Source organism: Oncorhynchus keta, chromosome 17 (assembly GCF_023373465.1).
Source record: "Oncorhynchus keta strain PuntledgeMale-10-30-2019 chromosome 17, Oket_V2, whole genome shotgun sequence".
Classification (NCBI taxonomy): domain Eukaryota; kingdom Metazoa; phylum Chordata; class Actinopteri; order Salmoniformes; family Salmonidae; genus Oncorhynchus; species Oncorhynchus keta.
In genome coordinates, this window is record NC_068437.1 from 40,001,822 (window position 1) to 40,027,788 (window position 25,967).

At 44.1% G+C, this 25,967-nt stretch overlaps 1 protein-coding gene across 5 annotated transcripts in view; it reads right to left on the reverse strand.

Moving 5' to 3' along the window:
• LOC118395826 (tetraspanin-9) overlaps window positions 1–25,967 on the reverse strand; it is a 318,797-nt gene that overhangs the window by 31,265 nt on the left and 261,565 nt on the right. For all 5 annotated transcript variants that reach the window (XM_052466039.1, XM_052466038.1, XM_052466040.1 and 2 more), the window contains 2 exons: window positions 23,580–23,771; window positions 19,516–19,590 (listed from right to left, as the gene is read on the reverse strand). In XM_052466039.1, the coding sequence (XP_052321999.1) occupies window positions 19,516–19,590; window positions 23,580–23,771 (267 nt within the window). The remainder of the gene's footprint in view (window positions 1–19,515; window positions 19,591–23,579; window positions 23,772–25,967) is intronic.

A 25,967-nucleotide genomic window follows, 5' to 3' on the forward strand; every position in this document is an offset into this window, starting at 1 on the left:
GGACAGAGCACCCCACCCAGTGTCCCTTGCTAGTGCTCACGTATATGAGGAACTTGGGTTCTACTGTATGCATTTTGTGCTGCAGGCAGAATAGTAGTCCGGACAAGGCACCTAACAGCATCGGGACTGAAAAGGTAAGTCGGCTACCTACAAACTTGATAAATAGCCCAAATTATAAACTGGAAGGATTTACATCAAAATACATATTTAGCGCACGATTTAACATGGACATAAACAGTCTGCAATTGCGTGTAAGTGCACGCTCGTCCTGTGATAAATTGAGAGTGACGTTCACCGCATAGGGATGCCTTGCAAGAATCCAATGTGCTGCCTTGCAAGAGAGGATGCTCTGCACCGTATCCACAGCACATTGGACTTCGACTCTGTTATCTAACTGGCTCACTTTTTGAATAGGAATGCAGGCACATAGCCATAGCCACACACTGTATATTGTAGCCACATTGCTTGCTACTACCAAGTAGTCAATCTACATGCACGATGTGCTAGCCTTGATACGGATCATCTCCAACGGTGTTTACCAGTTGAACAGGACAGGAGTGATTCACGGATACATTCCGGACCTTTTAGATTTCTTGCAAGCAATGTTGATTTATTTGAACTTAGATAGCTATAGCTAAAATCAATTCAATATGCTACTTGCTGTTATGAACACATAATAATCAAGATGCATGGAAATACATACACTCTAAAAATAAAAGGTTCCAGGAGTATCCTTTAGGGGTTCTTCAAATTGAAACTGTGGGGGAGCCCCTATGAGTTATTTCAAATACAAATAACCCCTTTTAATGGATCTTCAAATAACCTTTTGAATAACCTTTTGTGGTAATAATAATTAATAATGAATAATAATAATATATTATTAATAATAATAATACGCATAACAATTTTAACACGATATTTGAGTTGTTAGTGTTTATTATGATTTTAGTGACAAAGGAGAATAAAAACAATCCTAAAATGATGCACACTCCCAGCAGAGCCCAATGGGTACATCCTCTGGCGTGTTGATGTTGATGTTAATGTGTTGATGTTCTCCGCGTCCATAGACAGAATTATTTTACAGTGCATGGTGATCGAACAGGTTTCATGTGAATCCCCCAAAAAGTGTTATACAGATTATTAACAAAACATGCACACAGCAGTATTCATACCTTTTTGTGGTAAATGTGAATGAAAAAAACTGTTTTGATAATGGTTTTCATAAACATACCTTGTCCATAATGTAGAGGCCTATGGGATTTTCATTGAAGAGGTAAGGGAGGAGGATGGTGCTAGGTGGCTAACATTAGCTAGGTGTTAAGGTTAGCTAGGTGTTAAGGTTAGGAGTTAGGTTTGAATTTTTTTCTATTATTATTTTACCCCTTTTTCTCCCCAATTCCATGGTATCCAATTGGTAGTTACAGTCCTGTTCCATCGCTGCAACTTCCGTACAGGCTCAGGAGAGGCGAAGGTCGAGAGCCGTGTGTCCTCTGAAACACAACCCAGCCAAGCCGCACTGCTTCTTGACACAACGCCTGCTTAACCCGGAAGCCAGCCGCACCAATGTGTCAGAGGAAGCACCATACACCTGGCAACCGTGTCAACGTGCATTACCATACACCTGGCAACCGTGTCAGCGTGCATTGCGCCTGTGGGGCGGCAGCGTAGCCTAGTGGTTAGAGCGTTGGACTAGTAACCGGAAGGTTGCGAGTTCAAACCCCCGAGCTGACAAGGTACAAATCTGTCGTTCTGCCCCTGAACAGGCAGTTAACCCACTGTTCCCAGGCCGTCATTGAAAATAAGAATATGTTCTTAACTGACTTGCCTGGTTAAATAAAGGTAAAAAAATATATATATATAAAAAATAATAAAGTGCGCGATGGGACAGGAGCACTGGTGCGGCTGGCTTCCCGGACGACGCTGGGTCAATTGTGCGCTGCCCCATGGGCCTCCCGGTCGCGGCCGGCTATGACAGAGCCTGGACTCGAACCAGGTTCTATAGTGCTTTAAACCACTGCGCCACTCGGGAGGCCCCAGGAGTTAGGTTAAAGGGTTAAGGGAAGGGTTAGCTAACATGCTAATTCGTTGCAAAGTAGCTAAAAAGTAGTAAGTATTTGCAAAGTTGCAAATATGCAAAAGTTGTCCATGATGAGATTCAAACACTAGACGTTTGCGTCATACGCCCGACAAACCATTCTACTTTTGTTTGTGTAGCCACACCAAAAATAACATATCATACTAATTTGATTCAGAGAGGTTGGATTAAATGCGAAAGACACAATTCAGCTGAATGCATTCAGTTGTGCAACTGACTAGGTTGCACAACTTTCCTTTCCTTTCCTAATTTGAGTGTCCCGGATGTACTTTTATTATGTTACCTCTAGTCGATGAGACCAGGCTGAGTTGAGCGGTTTTTACACCGTGGAATAGTTTAGGCTGCATAAAGTTTAGAGCAAGGTGCAAAAGTAGACACTTGACAAAATGATGAATTTAAAAAATATGATAATTTACTGACAGATATTCAAATTCTCATGTCTTGTTGCAATATGGAGGAATAGAGATAATATAGCCTATACTTGTGTGGCTACGATGTCCTGTGGGTGGGGGAAATATAGACCCTTTTATGTGTCACCTATTGGGGGATAATCTGCCCTTGTCTACTGTAGGCTGCTCTTCACTTTCTCTTAACAGAGCTCTGTCATTGAGAAAGTACGTTCAGTAACATGCAGCTTTTCTGTCGTTTCATCCATTTTCATCCATTTTCAGTTGCATGTTATTGAATATCATTTCAATGACATGTATTCTGGGTAGGACTGTGGGAGATGCTGTATGTGTGATGTGGGTGTGAACATTCACCCCAGTAACATGCTCTTCCCCAGTACCCAAATTGATGTGTGTGGCACATTTATAATCAATCATTGGATTTTCTATATTATTCAGCACAGGCAGTGTAGGATAGGATAAGTAATCCTTCTCACCCCCCCTTTTAAGATTTAGATGCACTATTGTAAAGTGACTGTTCCACTGGATGTCATAAGGTGAATGCACCAATTTGTAAGTCGCTCTGGATAAGAGCGTCTGCTAAATGACTTAAATGTAAATGTAAATGTATGTTTGGAACCTGTCCCAGTGCCCCACCCAGTGTCCATCGCCAGTCCTCACATACAGTAAGATACTCTGGGGGTCATCCCATGTCTGTCACATGGTTTGGAACTGGTCCCAGAGCCCCGCCCAGTGTCCATCGCCAGTCCTCACATACAGTAAGATACTCTGGGGGTCATCCCATGTCTGTCACATGGTTTGGAACTGGTCCCAGAGCCCCGCCCAGTGTCCATCGCCAGTCCTCACATACAGTAAGATACTCTGGGGGTCATCCCATGTCTGTCACATGGTTTGGAACTGGTCCCAGAGCCCCGCCCAGTGTCCATCGCCAGTCCTCACATACAGTAAGATACTCTGGGGGTCATCCCATGTCTGTCACATGGTTTGGAACTGGTCCCAGAGCCCCGCCCAGTGTCCATCGCCAGTCCTCACATACAGTAAGATACTCTGGGGGTCATCCCATGTCTGTCACATGGTTTGGAACTGGTCCCAGAGCCCCGCCCTATCTATGTCCCTTCCTCAACAGTTCACATACACAGATCTCCTCCTCTGACCACTAACGGCTTGTTCACTGTCCCTCTAACAGAGAGAAACAACAACAAAAACAGCAGGGCAAAGCCAAGAAGCAAAAAGAGCCCAACAACACAAGTTCATTAATAGAGCTACTCTAATCTCCCTCTATAGACTGTAGAGTGATTAAGGTCAGTGCTGACTGCAGGGGGTCCTGGCTGTGGACTGATAGACAGGGCAAGAGAGTGTAATTGAATGGTGGATGGTGGATAAATAATGTATGGGTGGGGATTTATAGTACAGTACTACTTTAAGTCTCCCCATTTGTCCAGCACTGTGAGATGCCAGAGGGGCTCACAACCCCATACACACTCAAATGCTGTTGCGGTCTTCTAGCAGGGGCAAGAAGGAGCAGCAAAACCTCAAACCACTCCTGAAACCCTCTAGGGCCCGGACATCGCCCCGTCATCCCTGATTCTCCATCCTCCCTTTCCCCAAATCAAATGTTATTTGTCACATGCTTCATAAACAACAGCTGTAGACAGTGAAATTAAATGCTTACTTACAGGTCATTTTCCAACCATGCAGAGTTCAAGATACAAGAAGAATAAAACAGAAATAGCGACACGAGGAATGGATAATGCATAACAATAAGAAGTAAAAAATAACATGGCTATAAACAGGGAGTAACAGTGCTGAATCCATGTGCAGGGGTACTGGTAATTGAGGTAGCTATGTACATATTGGTAAGGGTAAAGTGATTAGGCAACAGGAAAGATAATAGACAGTAACAGCAGCATATGTAGTGTGTGTGTGTGTGTGTGTGTGTGTGTGTGTGTGTGTGTGTGTGTGTGTGTGTGTGTGTGTGTGTGTGTGTGTGTGTGTAGCGTCAGTATGCATTAGGGATGCAACAGTACGTTGTCAAACCTTTCGGTATGCCCCCTACAGTTCAATATGCACCCGTGAACCGCAGAATTACGATATGCCTGTAATTTTCCTATAATTTCCAAAATTTGCTTATTGTGCTGCAGACTACACGCACGTTGTACATTCAGATCCACAGAACCAAACACGCAGCTTGTGAACAGGCAAGGCAGGCAACTGCTTGGGGCCCCAGTCCGTTAGGGGGCTCCTGAGGGCTGACAAACTTTACTCCACAGCAATGTCTCAAAATGTAGCAACTGCAGTGACCACAACCCCCTCCCCTTAAACAACCTATGGACGATTTGCAGTGACATCTCAGTAGGAAACCTCCCTAAAGGGGACCCATGAAGAAAGGGAAAATAAAAAACAAATATTCTCTCAGCTCCAACCTGACAACGAGGAGCGACAGCGAGACAGAGTGAAGTAAATTTGAAGAGGCACCGCCGTCTTTCAAATCTGCTGTGTGGGAACATTTTGGATTCAACGGTCAATACAATGGAGGGTAAGAAGACCATAAACAAACAAAGTACAGTCTGCAAGCATTGCTTTGTCACCATCAGCTACTCAAGTGGAAACAATTCTTACATGATGTGTCAATTGTGGCCATCACCTGGCCATATCCCTTGCAGCTGGAGCAAGGAGAGTCCACTCGTTAGCCAAAACACAACAATCTCTCGCCGTTGCCTTCCAATGACAATTTGCAACAAATTCAGAAAAACAAAGAAATAACGAAAGCATTGGGAGTATTCATAGCCAAACATTTGCAGCCCCATTCGGTGGTTACTGATTCAGGATTTCATCACCTGATGAAAACAATGTGACCGTGTTACAATGTCCCCTCCCGCACACATTTCAGCGGAAAAATAATTCCCAAACTCTATGAAACATCATGGAGAGAAATTGAAAACAAATTGACACATCGACCCTATCTAGCTCTCTCCACTGATAGTTGGACATCCAGAGCAACTCAAAGCTACCTCACTGTGAAGGTTTACTATGTACTGGAAGCTACCTCACTGTGATGGTTCACTATGTACTGGACGCTTCCTCACTGTGATGGTTCACTATGTACTGGACGCTTCCTCACTGTGATGGTTCACTATGTACTGGAAGCTACCTCACTGTGATGGTTCACTATGTACTGGAAGCTACCTCACTGTGATGGTTCACTATGTACTGGTTTGGGAGATGAAGAGCTACGTGTTGCAAACAAAATAAATGGATCACTAGTCACTTTAAATAATGCCACTTTAAATAATGCCACTAATAATGTTTGCATATCTTACATTACTCTTATCACATGTATATACTGTATTTTATAGCATCTACTGCACCTTGCCTATACCGCTCGGACATTGCTCATCCATATACTTATATGTACATATTCTCATTCACCCCTTTAGATTTGTGTGTATTAGGTAGTTGTTGGGGAATTGTTAGATTACTTGTTAGATGTTACTGCACTGTCGGAACTAGAAGCACAAAGCATTTCGCTACACTCGCATTAACATCTGCTAACCATGTGTATGTGACCAATAAAATGACATTTGATTTGATTTGACATTTAAGTCATTTAGCAGACGCTCTTATCCAGAGCGACTTACAAATTGGTGCATTCACCTTATGACATCCAGTGGAACAGCCACTTTGCAATAGTGCATCTAAATCTTTTAAGGGGGGTGAGAAGGATTACTTTATCCTATCCTAGGTATTCCTTAAAGAGGTGGGGTTTCAGGTGTCTCCGGAAGGTGGTGATTGACTCCGCTGTCCTGGCGTCGTGAGGGAGTGTGTTCCACCATTGGGGAGCCAGAGCAGCGAACAGTTTTGACTGGGCTGAGCGGGAACTGTACTTCCTCAGTGGTAGGGAGGCGAGCAGGCCAGAGGTGGATGAACGCAGTGCCCTTGTTTGGGTGTAGGGCCTGATCAGAGCCTGGAGGTACTGAGGTGCCGTTCCCCTCACAGCTCCGTAGGCAAGCACCATGGTCTTGTAGCGGATGCGAGCTTCAACTGGAAGCCAGTGGAGAGAGCGGAGGAGCGGGGTGACGTGAGAGAACTTGGGAAGGTTGAACACCAGACGGGCTGCGGCGTTCTGGATGAGTTGTAGGGGTTTAATGGCACAGGCAGGGAGCCCAGCCAACAGCGAGTTGCAGTAATCCAGACGGGAGATGACAAGTGCCTGGATTAGGACCTGCGCCGCTTCCTGTGTGAGGCAGGGTCGTACTCTGCGGATGTTGTAGAGCATGAACCTACAGGAACGGGCCACCGCCTTGATGTTAGTTGAGAACGACAGGGTGTTGTCCAGGATCACGCCAAGGTTCTTAGCGCTCTGGGAAGAGGACACAATGGAGTTGTCAACCGTGATGGCGAGATCATGGAACGGGCAGTCCTTCCCCGGGAGGAAGAGCAGCTCCGTCTTGCCGAGGTTCAGCTTGAGGTGGTGATCCGTCATCCACACTGATATGTCTGCCAGACATGCAGAGATGCGATTCGCCACCTGGTCATCAGAAGGGGGAAAGGAGAAGATTAATTGTGTGTCCTCTGCATAGCAATGATAGGAGAGACCATGTGAGGTTATGACAGAGCCAAGTGACTTGGTGTATAGCGAGAATAGGAGAGGGCCTAGAACAGAGCCCTGGGGGACACCAGTGGTGAGAGCGCGTGGTGAGGAGACAGATTCTCGCCACGCCACCTGGTAGGAGCGACCTGTCAGGTAGGACGCAATCCAAGCGTGGGCCGCGCCGGAGATGCCCAACTCGGAGAGGGTGGAGAGGAGGATCTGATGGTTCACAGTATCGAAGGCAGCCGATAGGTCTAGAAGGATGAGAGCAGAGGAGAGAGAGTTAGCTTTAGCAGTGCGGAGCGTCTCCGTGATACAGAGAAGAGCAGTCTCAGTTGAATGACTAGTCTTGAAACCTGACTGATTTGGATCAAGAAGGTCATTCTGAGAGAGATAGCGGGAGAGCTGGCCAAGGACGGCACGTTCAAGAGTTTTGGAGAGAAAAGAAAGAAGGGATACTGGTCTGTAGTTGTTGACATCGGAGGGATCGAGTGTAGGTTTTTTCAGAAGGGGTGCAACTCTCGCTCTCTTGAAGACGGAAGGGACGTAGCCAGCGGTCAGGGATGAGTTGATGAGCGAGGTGAGGTAAGGGAGAAGGTCTCCGGAAATGGTCTGGAGAAGAGAGGAGGGGATAGGGTCGAGCGGGCAGGTTGTTGGGCGGCCGGCCGTCACAAGACGCGAGATTTCATCTGGAGAGAGAGGGGAGAAAGAGGTCAGAGCACCGGGTAGGGCAGTGTGAGCAGAACCAGCGGTGTCGTTTGACTTAGCAAACAAGGATCGGATGTCGTCGACCTTCTTTTCAAAATGGTTGACGAAGTCATCTGCAGAGAGGGAGGAGGGGGGGGGGGAGGAGGATTCAGGAGGGAGGAGAAGGTGGCAAAGAGCTTCCTAGGGTTAGAGGCAGATGCTTGGAATTTAGAGTGGTAGAAAGTGGCTTTAGCAGCAGAGACAGAGGAGGAAAATGTAGAGAGGAGGGAGCGAAAGGATGCCAGGTCCGCAGGGAGGCGAGTTTTCCTCCATTTCCGCTCGGCTGCCCGGAGCCCTGTTCTGTGAGCTCGCAATGAGTCGTCGAGCCACGGAGCGGGAGGGGAGGACCGAGCTGGCCTGGAAGATAGCGGACATAGAGAGTCAAAGGATGCAGAAAGGGAGGAGAGGAGGGTTGAGGAGGCAGAATCAGGAGATAGGTTGGAGAAGGTTTGAGCAGAGGGAAGAGATGATAGGATGGAAGAGGAGAGAGTAGCGGGGGAGAGAGAGCGAAGGTTGGGACGGCGCGATACCATCCGAGTAGGGGCAGTGTGGGAAGTGTTGGATGAGAGCGAGAGGGAAAAGGATACAAGGTAGTGGTCGGAGACTTGGAGGGGAGTTGCAATGAGGTTAGTGGAAGAACAGCATCTAGTAAAGATGAGGTCGAGCGTATTGCCTGCCTTGTGAGTAGGGGGAAGGTGAGAGGGTGAGGTCAAAAGAGGAAAGGAGTGGAAAGAAGGAGGCAGAGAGGAATGAGTCAAAGGTAGACGTGGGGAGGTTAAAGTCGCCCAGAACTGTGAGAGGTGAGCCGTCCTCAGGAAAGGAGCTTATCAAGACATCAAGCTCATTGATGAACTCTCCGAGGGGACCTGGAGGGCGATAAATGATAAGGATGTTAAGCTTGAAAGGGCTGGTAACTGTGACAGCATGAAATTCAAAGGAGGCGATAGACAGATGGGTAAGGGGAGAAAGAGAGAATGACCACTTGGGAGAGATGAGGATCCCGGTGCCACCACCCCGCTGACCAGAAGCTCTCGGGGTGTGCGAGAACACGTGGGCAGACGAAGAGAGAGCAGTAGGAGTAGCAGTGTTATCTGTGGTGATCCATGTTTCCGTCAGTGCCAAGAAGTCGAGGGACTGGAGGGAGGCATAGGCTGAGATGAACTCTGCCTTGTTGGCCGCAGATCGGCAGTTCCAGAGGCTACCGGAGACCTGGAACTCCACGTGGGTCGTGCGCGCTGGGACCACCAGATTAGGGTGGCCGCGGCCACGCGGTGTGGAGCGTTTGTATGGTCTGTGCAGAGAGGAGATAACAGGGATAGACAGACACATAGTTGACAGGCTACAGAAGAGGCTACGCTAATGCAAGGAGATTGGAATGACAAGTGGACTACACGTCTCGAATGTTCAGAAAGTTAAGCTTACGTAGCAAGAATCTTATTGACTAAAATGATTAAAATGATACAGTGCTGCTGAAGTAGGCTAGCTGGCAGTGGCTGCGTTGTTGACTTTGTAGGCTAGCTGGCAGTGGCTGCGTTGTTGACACTACACTAATCAAGTCGTTCCGTTGAGTGTAATAGTTTCTACAGTGCTGCTATTCGGGGGATAGCTGGCTAGCTAGCAGTGTTGATTACGTTACGTTGCGTTAAAAGAACGACAATAGCTGGCTAGCTAACCTAGAAAATCGATCTAGACTACACAATTATCTTTGATACACAGACGGCTATGTAGCTAGCTATGTAGCTAGCTACGATCAAACAAATCAAACCGTTGTGCTGTAATGAAATGAAATGAAAATGTGATACTACCTGTGGAGCGAAGCGGAATGCGACCGGGTTGTTGAGTGCGGAAGTTCTATTCAGTAGACGTTGGCTAGCTGTTGGCTAGCTAGCAGTGTCTCCTACGTTAAGGACGACAAATAGCTGGCTAGCTAACCTCGGTAAATTAAGATAATCACTCTAAGACTACACGCTCTAAACTACACAATTATCTTGGATACGAAGACAGCAAAGACAACTATGTAGCTAGCTAACACTACACTAATCAAGTCGTTCAGTTGAGTGTAATAGTTTCTACAGTGCTGCTATTCGGTAGACGGTGGATGTTTGCTAGCTGGCTAGCTGCTGGGCAGATAGCAGTGTAGACTACGTTAGGACGACGAAATACGAAGTTGCAATAGAAGTGCTGACTGTTTCACTTTGTTGTCCTCTTTCTTTTCCTTTTTCTTCTGTCCTTCTTTTGTCCTTATTTTGTCTTCCTTTCTTCTGTAAACTAGATATTTTTTGTTGTTATTCTTTGTAAGCTAGCTAGCTTCTTCCAGGAGAGTCCCTAGCAACTGCTTAGCAACAAGTAAACAATTCTGCTAGCAATTCAGCTAGCTAAGATAACTGTACAATGTTATGAAAAATAGTTAATTTTTCAAAAGCCTGTCTTTTTTGGTTTGTTCCTTGTTTTGTCTTCTATTGAGTCTTGCAGTTTTCTCTTGATTTTTTCGATGTACTTCACTCTAAAAAACCATTTAAATCTCAATATATACAGGAGCTCATTTTTCAGCAGCTGCTCAATTTAGAACTCCGGAACACCATTTTGTCACATTTTGAGATACACACAGGAGACAGAGGGCTCAGAAACCACTGGAGCTTTTGACTGGATTTGAATACAACTAACTTGAGACAACTCTTACAGTAAAGCCTAAAGTCGGTCTTGCAGCACAAAATGGCAGGGTCCGTATTTACGAAGCCACTCCAAGTAGCAGAGCTGATCTAGGATCAGGGCCTGTATTCATAAAGCCTTTCAGAGTCTAATCAAATCAAATTGTATTTGTCACATACACATATTTTGCAGATGTAATTGCGGGTGTAGTGAAATGCAATGAATGAACATGCACCTGTGGAACGGTCGATAAGACACTAACAGCTTACAGATGGTAGGCAATTAAGGTCACAGTTATGAAAACTTAGGACACTAAAGAGGCCTTTCTACTGACTCTGAAAAACACCAAAAGAAAGATACCCACAGTCCCTGCTCATCTGCGTGAATGTGCCATAGGCATGCTGCAAGGAGGTATGAGGACTGCAGATGTGGCCAGCGCAATACATTGCAATATCCGTACTGTGAGACGCCTAAGACAGGCGCTACAGGGAGAAAGGACGGACAGCTGATCGTCCTCGTAGTGGTAGACCACGTGTAACAACACCTGCACAGGATCGGTACATCCGAATATCACATCTAAGGAAGTCTCTAGATTTTGCTCACCTGAAGTAGTGTATATTGTGATAAATTGCAGGCCACACTGCTTGCCAATAGAGTTTTCAGCTATACTTTTCGTGGCTGTTTATTTACCACCACAGACAGATGCTGGCACTAAGACTGCACTCAGTCAGCTGTATAAGGAAATAAGCAAACAGGAAACCGCTCACCCAGAGGCGGCGCTCCTAGTGGCCGGAGACTTTATTGCAGATAATCTTAAATCAGTTGTACCAAATTTCCATTAACATGTTAAATGTGCAACCAGAGGGGGAAAAAATCTAGATCACTTGTACTCCACACACAGAGATGCGTACAAAGCTCTCCCTCACCCTCCATTTGGTATAACCGACCACAACTCTATCCTCCTGATTCCTGCTTACAAGCAATAATTAAAGCAGGGATCAACAGTGACTCTTTGTTCACCCACGACTGCATGGCCAGGCACGCCTCCAACACCATCATTACATTTGCAGACGACACAACAGTGTTAGGCCTGATCACAGCCTATCTGGAGGAAGTCAGAGACATGGCCGGGTGGTGGCAGAATAACAACCTATACCTCAATGTGACCAAGACTAAGGAGATGATTGTGGACTACAGGAAAAGGTGGACTGCGTGGGTCTAGGGTTTCTGGGATAATGGTGTTGATGTGAGCCATGACTAGCCTTTCAAATCACTTCATGGCTACAGATGTGAGTGCTATGGGTCAGTTGTCATTCAGGCAGGTTACCTTAGTGTTCTTGGGCCATTCTCATTTACGGGGTAGTGGAGCGGGTTGAGAGCTTCAAGTTCCTTGGTGTCCACATCAACAAACTAGAATGGTCCAAACACACCAAGACAGTCGTGAAGAGGGCATGACAAAGCCTATCCCCCCTCAGAAAACTAAAAATATTTTGCATGGGTCCTGAGATCCTCAAACGGTTCTACAGCTGCAATATCGAGAGCATCTGGTTGCATCACTGCCTCATATGGCAATAGCTTGGCCTCTGACCGCAAGGCACTTCAGAGGGTAGTGCATACAGCCCAGTACATCACTGGGGCTAAGCTGCCTGCCATCCAGGACCTCTACCTGGCGGTGTCAGAGAAAGGCCCTAAAATGTGTCAAAGACCCCAGCCACCCCAATCATAGACTGTTCTCTCTATTACCGCATGGCAAGCGGTACCGGAATGCCAAGTCTAGGACAAAAAGGCTTCTCAACAGTTTTTACCCTTAAGTAAGCCATAAGACTCCTAAACAGGTAATCAAATGGCTACCCGGACTGTTTGCATTGTGTGCCCCCCCAACCCCTCTTTTTCTGCTGCTGCTCCTCTCTGTTTATCATATATGCATAGTCACTTTGACTATACATGCATGTACATACTACCTCAATCAGCCTGACTAACCGGTGTCTGTATGTAGCCTCGCGACATGTTTTATTTCTTTACTTACCTATTGTTCACCTTATACCTTTTTTTGCACTATTGGTTAGAGTCTGTAAGTAAGCATTTCACTGTAAGGTCTAGTCTAATACCTGTTGTATTCGGCGCACGTGACAAATAAACTTTGATTTGATTTGACCTGTGGGACAGGTACAGGATGGCAACAACAAATGCCCGAGTTACACCAGGAACGCACAATCCCTCCATCAGTGCTCAGACTGTCTGCAATAGGCTGATAGAGGCTGGACTGAGGGCTTGCAGGCCTGTTGTAAAGCAGACATCACCGGCAATGGGCACAAACTCATCGTCACTGGACCAGACAGGACGGGCAAAAAGTGCTCTTCACTGATGAGTTGCGGTTTTGTCTCACCAGGGGTGATGGTCGGATTCCTTTTTATTGCCGACGGAATGAGGGTGAGAGCTAGGGACATTCCCCCCAGAAATGTCCAGGAACTTGCATATGCCTTGGTGGAAGAGTGGGGTAACATCTCACAGAAAGAACTGGCAAATCAGGTGCAGTCCATGAGGAGATGCACTGCAGTACTTAATGCAGCTGGTGGCCACACCAGATACTAACTGTTACTTTTGATTTTAACCCCCTCTTTGTTCAGGGACACACTATTCCATTTCTGTTAGTCATATGTCTGTGGAACTTGTTCAGTTTATGTCTCAGTTGTTGAATCTTGTTATTTTCACACATATTTAGACATTCATTTTCTGAAAATAAACACAGTTGACACTGAGAGGATGTTTATTTTTTTTCTGTGTTTACATATGAAATGAGTAAAGCAGTATGTAAACATTAATAAAGTGACTAGTGTTCCATTATTAAAGTGACCAGTGATTCCATGTCTATTTAGATAGGACAGCAGCCTCTAAGGTGCAGGGTTGAGTAACCGGGTGGTAGACGGCTAGTGATGGCTATTTAATGCACCTGTACCCGATGGATTTGATGCACCTGTACTGACCTTGCCTTCTGGATGGTAGCGGGGTGAACAGGCCGTGGCTAGGGGTGGTTGATGTCCTTGATGATCTAAAGTGTCTTTGCCTTTTAGATCTTAATGAACATGATTACATTGACAGAGGGGTACTGATCCTATAATCAGCACTCCCAAGTCCCCCTGTCTATTTATACCTGGTAAAATAAGGTTTAAAAAAAAGATATATAATAATAATCTAAAAGGCAAAACTGATCCTAGATCAGCACTTCTACTCTGAGTGGACATGAGCCCAGGCTTCTCTGACTGCCGATCACCCCACACCTTCACAGGTGATCTGAGACTGCTGTACTGCTGTCAAGTACTCTCCTATAAGATCCTTTGGAAAGGCTCTCGTTTGGGTTTATGATGTTAAGCTGGTGATATCTGGAAATAAGGCTACGGCAGACATATTAACTCCTGATAGTGTGTGCCTGCCTGTCTTCCTGGGAGACAGGGATAGATTCAAATCTCTGAATGGATTGGGTGCTAACTGCTAAAGTCATTCCTTTATCTGTTGGAGAAGCTGAATTTGAGCAATAACCTCAGAACAAAGAGAATTAACTTATGTCCCGGAGGGAAACGACTTAGAATATATATAGAAAGATTTTTCCCTGACTCATTTTTAAAATGTTCATATAATGCCCTTGGACAAAAGAGGATACTTTCACAATTTCATTGCTGGTCCATTTGACCTACACAAAATGTATGTTTATTCTGTTATATACTGTTTACTCAGTGTGCATGTACATTATATAGTGTATTCTCGACATAGCTCGTCTTAATTTAACTACTACGGTACATACCATTTTCTTTCTGTCATTTCTTGGTTTATTGTTTAGATTTATTTTTTGTGTGTATTTGCATTGTATTTATGTGACATTCTACTGCACGGTTGGAGTTAGTAACATAAGCATTTCCCTGCACCTGCTATAACTCCTGCAAATCTATGTATGTGACAAATAAACTTTGATTTGAAATATTTGGGTGCGTCATCTATCTGTGAACATTTATAGGTTGATTTTAAGACTTCACCCGTGGCGGTCAATAATCTCATGAGCTTTACATGCTATCCAGTGTTCTCAGATTCTCAGACTCTGGCCATACATAGCAGCACATAGCAACATCCCTGGCTCTAGGGGTCATGGGAAATGCTGATCTAAAGATTTAGGTGGGGGAAATAAGAGAGTGGGCCTAAAACAGAGCTCAGGAGCAATTACACCGAGCCAACTGGCCAGGGGTTAGACTGCATTGTGCGGGCTGACCTGTGATCTTTTTAACCCTGGGGGTCACCTCTGACGGGTGAAGACGCTTAAACTCTCGCTGTGAGACAAGTGTCTTTGAAAGGGGAGACTGAGGACACTCAGCATAGAACAACTGGGCCGTGCTTATGTACATGACACCATTTGTGTCTTGGGGTGTGTGCAAATATGCAGTATGTCTGCAGGTTTCATGTCGGTTTTCATGTGAGACCTAATACATGATAAGTAATTATAGGAAAGTAGATGTTAAGTGAATTGGGAGATTCCACGCCAGAGTTGTCTGAAAATGTTCTGTCAATTGTCACATTGTAACTTCATTGGGAGGAAGGACGTTTGAAATGATTATACAATTTGTATCACAAACCATTTTTTAAAAATTCATGATGAAAGTGGCCATTTTAGGCCCCTTTTAGATCTATACATGCCTGCAGTAAGACCCTGATCTGAGAACCATACATGATACAGACAACATATTGGTGTCATTAGAGGGTGCTCTTAAATATTGAGTATGTCTAGATTCTGAAATACTATTTTTCAAGTTAATTTATTCAACATAAAAAATATGAATATTACTATCTCAAAAGTACCCTATTTAATTTGTTTGTAACAATATACTCTTCAAACACGTCAAATTTCCAGATTGGGCTCTCCGGTACGTTTAATGATATGACCCAAATTATACATATTGATTGACATTATAGGTTTTTAACCAATTACAGCCTTCCTTTAGGACTGCACATTCAGCAAATCACCAGAAGAGGGAGTTCGCTTTGAATCCATTTTCCCATTCACTGTGTTGGTGGTGCTCGTAAAATGTACCTTACCTTCAGAATTAGCAGAGAGCCCACACTGGAAATTTGCTGTACTTGAAGAGTATATTGTTCCAAACAATGTCTTAAGCAAAGTCAAAACGGCAACTTTTCAGATATTAATATTTGTAATATTGAATAAATTAAATCACAAACTTTTTAATTCAAAATGAAGACATACTTCATATTTTAGAACAGCATACTATAAGGAATATAATGACATCAATATGTTGTTTGTATTATTAGGAGATGGCTGCAGTTTTACGGTCTGCTAACCAATTGTGCTATTGTGTGTGTTTTTTCACGTTATTTGTAACTTATTTTGTACATAATGCTTCAGCCACCCGAAAAGAGCTTCTAGATTTTCATAGCTATATATTTAGCGCCATAAATCAATGCTGGCACCAAGGACGCATGCAATGAGCTGTCAATAAAGAAGTGGTCAAATGACGCAGATGCTAAGCTACAGAACTGTTTAGCAGGCACAGACTGGAACATGTTCCCGGACTCTTCTGATTACATTGAGGAGTTCACCACATCAGTCACTGGCTTCATTAATAAGTGCATCAATGATGTCGTCTCCACACTGACTGTACGTACATACCCCAACCAGAAGCCATGGATCTTTCAAGGAGTGGGACTCTAACCAGGACACGCTTACAAGAAATCCCACTATGCCCTCAGACGAACCATCAAACAAGCAAAGCATCAATACAGGACTAAGATTGAATTGTACTACACCGGCACTGACGCAACACTGAAGCATGCATGAGAGCATCAGCTGTTCCAGACGACTGTGTAATCATGCACTCTGTATCCGATGTGAGTAAGACCTTTAAACAGGTCAACATGGCCAGGCATGACTCCAACACCATCATTAAGTTTGCAGACAGCACAACAGTGGTAGGCCTGATCACCGACAACGATGAGACAGCCTTTAATGACAAGGTCAGAGACCTGGCCATGTGGTGCCAGGATAACAACCTCTACCTCAACATGATCAAGACATGCTACAACTCCCGTACAGGCTCGGGAGAGACATGTCATGTGTCCACCAATACACAACCCAACCAAGCCAAGCTGCACTGCTTCTTAACACAGCGCGCATCCAACCCAGAAGCCAGCTGCACCAATGTGTCGGAGGAAACACTGTGCAACCTTGGTTGGCGTGCACTGTGCCTGGCACGCCACAGGAGTCGCTGGTGTGCAATGAGACAAGGATATCCCTACCGGCCAAACCCGGATGACGATAGGCCAATTGTGCGTCGCCCCACGGACCTCCCGGTCGTGGCCGGTTACGACAGAGCCTGGGCGCAAACCCAGGGTCTCTGGTAAGCACAGCTGGCGCTGCAGTACAGCGCCCTTATCCGCTGCGCCACTCGGGTGGCCCCTACTTAGCTATTTTTTACACGTATTTTTCTTAGCTGCATTGTTGGTTAAGTACCTGTTGTACTTGCCGCATGTGAGAAGTAGAATTAGATTAGATTTGTATCATGTATGGTTCACAGATCATAGGGTCTTACTGGAGGCATGTATACTGTAGGTCTAAAAAGGGCTTAAAATGGCCACTTTCATCATGATTTTCAAAAAAAGTCATACAAATGTAAAAAGCAGTCAATCATCCTTCCTCCCAATTAAGTTTATCTGTGAGAATTGCCAGAACAATCTGAGATACACATTTTTTGGGGGGGGGGCTACGCTGGCATGGATTCTCCCAATTCTGATGACAAACATTGGGGTAGGTTACCAACCCCCGACCTCAGCCTGAAGCTATTTTCCAGCTGTAGAAGGCCACTTCACACATATGTGTTAGGGATCGGGTTGCCATGGACCAGAGTCAGCTGACCCGGTCAGCCAATCAGTGGTATATCCTGGGGTTGGAGACACCAGTCTGGCCCTGAACTCTTTTGTTGTCTTCAGGAGGGCAGATTGAGACAACCTTTATAAAGTCCTGTCCTCCACCTCAACTCACTTCTGGACCCGTGCAACATGAACAATCCTTCTTCTGGAGTCCCTGACTGGTGTTAGTGAGTCTTTGACCAAGCAAGTGTTCTAGTAACTGGTTAGGGTTCAGTTGATATACAGTACCAGTCAAAGTACTCATTCAGGGGTTTTTCTTTATTTTTTGACCATTTTCAACATTGCAGAATAATAGTGACGACATCAAAACTATGAAATAACACATATGGAATCATGTAGTAACCAAAAAAGTGTCAAACAAATCAAAATATATTTTATATTTGAGATTCTTCAAAGTAGCCACCCTTTGCCTTGACAGCTTTTCACACTCTTGACATTCTCTCAACCAGCTTCATGAGGTAGTTACCTGGAATGCATTTCAATTAACATGTGTGCCTTGTTAAAAGTTCATTTGTGGAATAACCTATCTGGTAAAAGACCAAGTTCATATTGTGGCAAGGACAGCTCAAAAAAGCAAAGAGAAACAACAGTCCATCGTTACTTTAAGTCATGAAGGTCAATCAATAGAGACATTTTCAAGACATTCAAATGCAGACGCAAAACCCATCAAGCGCTATGATTATGAGGACCGCCACAGGAAAGGAAGACTCAGAGATACCTCTGCTGCAGACGATAAGGTAATTAGAGTTACCAGCCTCAGAAATTGCAGCCCAAATAAATGCATCACAGAGTTCAAGTAACAGACACATCTCAACATCAACTTTTCAGAACAGTCTGCATGAATCAGGAAGAAGAGAAGAGACTTGCTTGGACCAAGAAACACCAGCAATGGACATTAGACCGGTGCAAATCTGTCCTTTGGTCTGATGAGTCCACATTTTAGATTTTTGGTTCCAACCACTGTGTCTTTGTGATATGCAGAGTAGGTGAACAGATGATCTCCGCATGTATGGTTCCCACCGGGAAGCATGGAGGAGGTTGTGTGATTGTGTGGGGGTTCTTTTGACTGGTACTGTCCAAAAATGTATGTAGCAACTACAGATTTCCTCTTAAGTCTATCAAAAGTGTGTGAGTTTGAGCATGTGTCCATTAGGCCTACATATTTATTTTTTATCAGCATGAATTAGATTGAGCAATAAAAAAAACACTTTTATTCCATAGGCTTGGATCCGCACTATGTAGCTGTTGCAAGAGCGCATTTTTCACTGGCTGTCCACTGGTTTCAAAAACAATGATTGATAGGCAGGTTAAACTTCTTGAATTCAACCATAATTGGGTTCAAATACAAATTTGGATTTGTGAACAGGCATCCACAACATCCAAAATCTGTAAGGCGCAAATAGATAAAATGATAGTGCAGCAGTGTGATTCATATCAATACGCTTTGTAGATATCAATAATAAGTGATATCCGTATTGCCGTAGACTACACCACTACTGTCATCCTTACCTCCAAACGTTTAATCAAGTTGGATAATCTTTGGGTGCCGACAGCATTCGCACCATTGGAAGACATTGGACTATAGCCTACAAAAGCCTATTCCGTCTCTTTTCCCGCGATCCATCAAACATATTTGGTGTGTCATCATAGTCTCTGACTTGTGGTCAGACTCGCTCAGGTGGAACAAATTTAAACTTGCACCTTTTTTCAATGCTGATTTGAATGTCATTGAGAAAACAGAGAAGTGTCAAAGATGTTTTTCGCAAACATACTTTCTGAATTTAAAAGTAATCATCTAGTTTTTAAAAAATCTGTAATCTGATTACAATATTTTTTACTGGTAACGTGGATTACAGTTACCGTTTTTTGTAATCCGTTACTCCCCAACCCTGATTGTAACCCTGTCTCCTGCTGGTCATTATCAGTCCTCTTGCCAGGACAATTGTACCTATTTCAAAGACGACCACTTGGTGGCTCTCTTTTTCATGGTCACTGAGAAGTACTCTTGGGCAACTGTAAGGGTTTTCTGGAGCATCTTATAATATCTTATAATGTATCATAGTCAAACGCTGTTAACATTGGGGACATTAAAGTATCCTTACCTTATCTGAATACACAAAGAACAGGATGAGTAGTATCAGCTCTGCCAGCAAGATTATCAGCAAGACAATGAAGAACTGCAAAAGAAAGGGAGAGAGAGAGGGGGGAGAATAGAGGGAGATGAAGAGATACAGAGGGAAAGACAGCAAGAGAGGGAGGGAGAGAGATGGAGAGAAAGTGAGTGCCCGAGGGCCAGTGAACATGCGTGGGGGAGGTTTAATTGCTCTACAGATTCATCTCCCACGGACGCAGCCCAGTGCCTCCTCTCTCCTTCAACTAAATATTTACTCTGTCCCTTCTTCACAGCATGGGAGCGCAGCAACCGGCACATTCAGAAATTCAATTTGCGTAGAGTTCTATTAATTTTGTTATGCGTTTATTATTTGTGTCACGGTCTGTATGAACAAGGGATCACAGTGAAAACCACACAGACAATTGTTTATTGAATCTTTAGGTGGCCAGTTCAGCGTTAGATTGTTTCATTGAATGTTTTGTCTTTTGTTGGCAGGTCGCACAAAGTTTGTTTGTCATAGTTCCTCTGGGTGTGGAAAGTTTCAGGAACAGCTTGTTTAGACAAAAAGTTAGTGCTCTGATTACGGTGTGTGTGTGTGTGTGTGTGTGTGTTTGTGTGTGTGCGCTCACGGACACATACACACTCACTTTCATGTCAACAATGTCGGCCGAGTGTGTCACACATAACAATCTTGCCTTTTGCGATGGGCTCATTCAACTTGTCTAGCCTAGGCGCAAGCTTCCTGATGGAAAAGGTTCTCTGAGCTTTATACAGTTCAAATAGTTCCAATCTAAAGAGAGTTTGTTCACAGAACAATTTTACAGATAATATGTCAGGCCGGTACCTCAGATCTGATTGGCCTAAAGAGGGCTAACTCCAATCTGATGTTTCCAAACAGACAGAATTTATCTTCCCAGGTTTGGGAAGGTTTGGGCGAATAGCAATCAAATTAATTTATAAAGCCATTTTTACATCAGCAGATGTCACAATGTGCTATACAGAAACCCAGCCTAAAACCCCAAACAGCAAGCAATGCAGATGCATGAAATACCCATTGGCTCAATATGATACGGTTAAAGATGCATGATGCAGAAATTACTGTGCCAATTACTGGTTGCTAAAATTCTAATAGTTTGCCTAATGTCAGTTCATGTGGCAAAACAAGTATAGTGTGTAGACAATTGTACCATCTAAATCACAGTAAAATATATTTTCCATAACCAAAAATACTGTGTTTTCAACTGTTTGAAGCTGGTGCACAAAACCAAAAGTAAAAGATGCAAAAACAACACTGAAGACCTGTGTGGCTCATCTGCTAGATCATGGCACTTGCAATGCCAGGGATGTGGGTTTGACTCTCACGGGGGACCAGTATGTATTCAAATGTATGCACTCACTACTGTAAGTCGCTCTGGATAAGACCATCAACAAAACAACTCAAATGTAAAACCGGGAAGCAAGGAAATAGCACACATAGAACATATCACCTACTTCTTAGACTTGCTTTCAATGAGAATGACAGATCTTTAATTTACAGGAAGTTTACATACACTCATTTTTCAACCACTCCACACATTTCTTGTAAACAAACTATAGTTTGGGCAAGTCGGTTAGGACATCTACTTTCTGCATGACACAAATCATTTTTACAACAATTGTTTACAGACTGATTATTTCACTTATAATTCACTGTATCACAATTCCAGTGGGTCAGGGGTTTACAGACACTGAGTTGACTGTGCCTTTAAACTGCTTGGAGAATTCCCAAAAATTATGTCACGGCTTTAGAAGCTTCTGATAGGCTAATTGACATCATTTGAGTCAATTGGAGGTGTAGCTGTGGATGTATTTCAAGGCCTACCTTCAAACTCAGAGCCTCTTTGCTTGACATCATGGGAAAATCAAAAGAAATCAGCCAAGACCTGATTGTAGACCTCCACAAGTCTGGTTCATACTTGGGAGCAATTTCCAAATGCCTGAAGGTACCACGTTCATCTGTACAAACAATAGTATGCCAGTATAAACACCATGGGACCACGCACACTTCATACCGCTCAGGAAGGAGATGTGTTTTCTAGAGATGAACGTACTTTGGTGCGAAAAGTGCAAATCAATTCCAGAACAACAGCAAAGGACCTTGTGAATATGCTGGAGGAAACAGGTACAAAAGTATCTATATCCACAGTAAAACGAGTCCTATATCGACATAAACTGAAAGGCCGCTCAGCAAGGAAGAAGCCACTGCTCGAAAACTGCCATAAAAAAGCCAGACTTCGGTTTGCAACTGCACATGGGGACAAAGATCGTACTTTTTGGAGAAATGTCCTCTAATCTGATGAAACAAAAATAGAACTGTTTGGCCATAATGACCATCGTTATTTTTGGAGGAAAAAGGGGGACGCTTGCAAGCTGAAGAACACCATCCCAACCATGAAGCCTGGGGGTGGCAGTATTATTTTGTGGGGGTGTTTTGCTGCAGGAGGGACTGGTACACTTCACAAAACAGATGGCATCATGAGGCAGGAAAATTATGTGGATATATTGAAGCAACATCTCAAGACAGTCAGGAAGTTAAAGCTTGGTTGCAATGGGTCTTCCAAATGGACAATGACCCCGAGCATACTTCCAAAGTTGTGGCAAAATGGCTTAAGGACAACAAGGTCAAGGTATTGGAGTGGCCATCACAAAGCCCTGACCTCAATCCTATAGAAAATTTGTTGGCAGAACTGAAAAATCGTGTGTGAGCAAGGAGGCCAACAAACCTGACTCAGTTACACCAGCTCTGTCAGGAGGAATGGGCCAAAATTCACCCAACTTATTGTGGGAAGCTTGTGGAAGGCTACTCAAAACGTTTGACCCAAGTTAAACAATTTAAAGGAAATGCTTCCAAATACTAATTGAGTGTATGTAAACTTCTGACCCACTGGGAATGTGATGAAAGAAATAAAAGCTGAAATAAATCACTCTCTACTATTATTCTGACATTTCACATTCTTAAAATAAAGTGGTGATCCTAACTGACCTAAGACAGGGAATTCTTACTGTGATTAAATTTAAATGTATTTGGCTGAGGTGTATGTAAACTTCTGAATTCAACTGTACATTTCTAATGTGAATTTGGTCAGGGTTGCCCAAAAAGTTACATATTACAGTGATGTGTTATGAAGCTTTTACACCAGAGTTCATTATTTAGAACTGTGGTGTTCTGGCAAAGATCCAGGCCCTCCCTCTCTCTTTCTATTTTGTATCTCTATTTTTGTCTCTCTCTCTTTCCTTCTCTCTATTTCTGTCTTGCTCTCTTTCCGTCTCGCTCGCTCTCTCTTTCTCTCTCTCGCTTCATGCTATACAAAATTGTTAAAGCACATAGTGCAGACATAGTGATTTACTGATGCGGAATATTCAATATGCTTTTAACTGATGTTTGAGATAGCTGCTCCAAGGGATTGGAGGTGTTTGAAATTCCAACTCGTCTCATTTTCAAGTTGATATAAAAAGTTTTGCATTCAGTTATGTAAACCTGCTCGTGCTTTATCTTTTCAAACTTTGCTACTTAAATAACACTTGAGATAAAACTCTTAAGTTAACAGTTCTCCGTGAACAACATGAGTCTAGACAAACAAGAGTATTCTTTGTATTAAATAATTAAATAAATAAAATAAATAATTATTTTTACCAATACAATGAATGTCTAATCTACATAACTCAAGCATGTGACAGCATGTGACAAAGGGCCTCACACTGACAATTATTTCAATCAGGCTGTGACCATGGCCATGGAGGAATGGGAGACCCTCAGTGCCTGGCACTCCGGTCTAATTTTATCTGTGAGCCCCCAAGGTTTTTACTGAGGATTCATCTCCCCTGTTGAGCTCGTTAGCCTGACTGCTCTACTGAAGGCTGGTGTGTGTGTGTGTGTTTGTGTGTGTGTGTGGGGGACTGGGGTAGAGAGAGAAATAGATAGAGGGAGAGAAGAAAGACAGAAAGACAGAGTTGTATAAATGTGCTTGTGTGTTTGTATGTCTGAGTGCGTGGGCAGGCCAGTTCTTAACTCACACTCAGAAGCAGGCACTTGTTCTCCTTGATGGCTCCCAGGCAGCCCAGGAAACCGGTCACCATGACGATGGCGCCGATCGCGATGACCAGGTTGGCAGCGGAGAGGGACGGGAAGGAGGGTGAGAAGGTGGCAAAGCTGCCCTGGGACACAGACAGCCAGATGCCAACACCCAGCAGCCCACAGCCACACAACTGCAAAGCAAGAGATAACAGGTAAGAGAGGTTTAAAATAGAATAATCAAAGAGACAGGTCTGTTCTGAATTAATTGGAGTTGGCAGAAAACAAGAGGCTTATAGTTTCTTTGCAGTACTGAAATGAGCATGCATATTCACTAGGGATGCAATGGTTCACAGTATGTTGTCGAACCGTTCGGTATGCCCTCTACGGTTCAATACGCACACGTGAACCGCGGAATTATGATATGCCTGTAATTTTCCAATAATTTCCAAAACTTGCTTATTGTGCTGCACACTACACACAAGTTGTACATTCAGATCCACAGAACCAAACACGCAGCTTGTGAACAGGCAAGGCAGGCAACGGGCTTGGGGCCCCAGGCCACAAGGGGACTCCTGAGGGCTGACAAACTTTACTCCACAGCAATGTCTCAAAATGTAGCAACTGCAGTGACCACAACCCCCTCCCCTTAAACAACCTATGGACGATTTGCAATGACTTCTCAGTAGGAAATCCCCCTAAAAGGGCCCCAAGAAGAAAAGGAAAACTAAAAACAAATATTCTCTCAGCTCCAACCTGACAACTGAGAGCGACAGCGAGACAGAGTGAAGCAAATTTGAAGAGGCACCGCCGTCTTTCAAATCTGCTGTGTGGGAACATTTTGGATTCAACGGTCAATACAATGGAGGGTAAGAAGACCATAAACAAACAAAGTACAGTCTGCAAGCATTGCTTTGTCACCATCAGCTACTCAAGTGGAAACAATTCTTACATGATGTGTCAATTGTGGCCATCACCTGGCCGTATCCCTTGCAGCTGGAGCAAGGAGAGTCCACTCGTTAGCCAAAACACAACAATCTCTCGCCGTTGCCTTCCAATGACAATTTGCAACAAATTCAGAAAAACAAAGAAATAACGAAAGCATTGGGAGTATTCATAGCCAAACATTTGCAGCCCCATTCGGTGGTTACTGATTCAGGATTTCATCACCTGATGAAAACAATGTGACCGTGTTACAATGTCCCCTCCCGCACACATTTCAGCGGCAAAGTAATTCCCAAACTCTATGAAACATCATGGAGAGAAATTTAAAACATATTGACACATCCAACCTATCTAGCTCTCTCCACTGATAGTTGGACATCCAGAGCAACTCAAACGGGGTGGCAGGTAGCCTAGTGGTTAGAGCATTGGGCCAGTAACCGAAAGGTTGCTAGATTGATTCCCAGAGCTGACAAGGTAAAAACCTGTCGTTCTGCCCCTGAACAAGGCAGCTAGGCTGTCTTTGTAAATAAGAATTTGTTCTTAAAACTGACTTGCTTGGTTAAAAATATTTTTTTTTATAAAAAAAAGTTACCTCACTGTGACGGTTCACTATGTACTGGAAGCTACCTCACTGTGACGGTTCACTATGTACTGGAAGCTACCTCACTGTGACAGTTCACTATGTACTGGAAGCTACCTCACTGTGATGGTTCACTATGTACTGGAAGCTACCTCACTGTGATGGTTCACTATGTACTGGAAGCTACCTCGCTGTGATGGTTCACTATGTACTGGAAGCTACCTCACTGTGACGGTTCACTATGTACTGGAAGCTACCTCACTGTGATGGTTCACTGTGTACTGGTTTGGGAGATGAAGAACTTCGTGTTGCAAACTCGTCCCCTGTATGAGAGTCATACAAGTGCCGTTACCGTACGGTACCGTTATGGTACAGTTACCGTGGCCCACAAACCGTGATACATCCCGAACCGTGGGCCCACTGTACCGTTGCATCCCTAATATTGACAAATAATGAAAAAATATATATTCATTATGTATTTTCATAGTCTTCACAAAGTATAAATCCAAGGTAAGTGAGCATATAGATATCCCCAGAAAGGCTGTAGCAGTAGGCTGACTACCCTCTACGCATCAGGGGAGGAGAGAACAACTAATAAAGAGCATTTACACCCATTACAGCATATTAACTGATTCTGTTAAGACAATAAGAGCTCTACTAATGATTAGGAGCAGAAATGCGTTCCGCCAGTCTGAGCAGCTTACTGGCATAGAACAAACACAGAATAACACACCGGCACCCATATGACACCAACCTGCCCCCCTCTACCCACCCACACCCACATGACACCAACCCGCCCCCTCTACCCACCAGCACTCACACGACTCCAACCCGCCCGCCCCCCACCACAAACACACACACACAC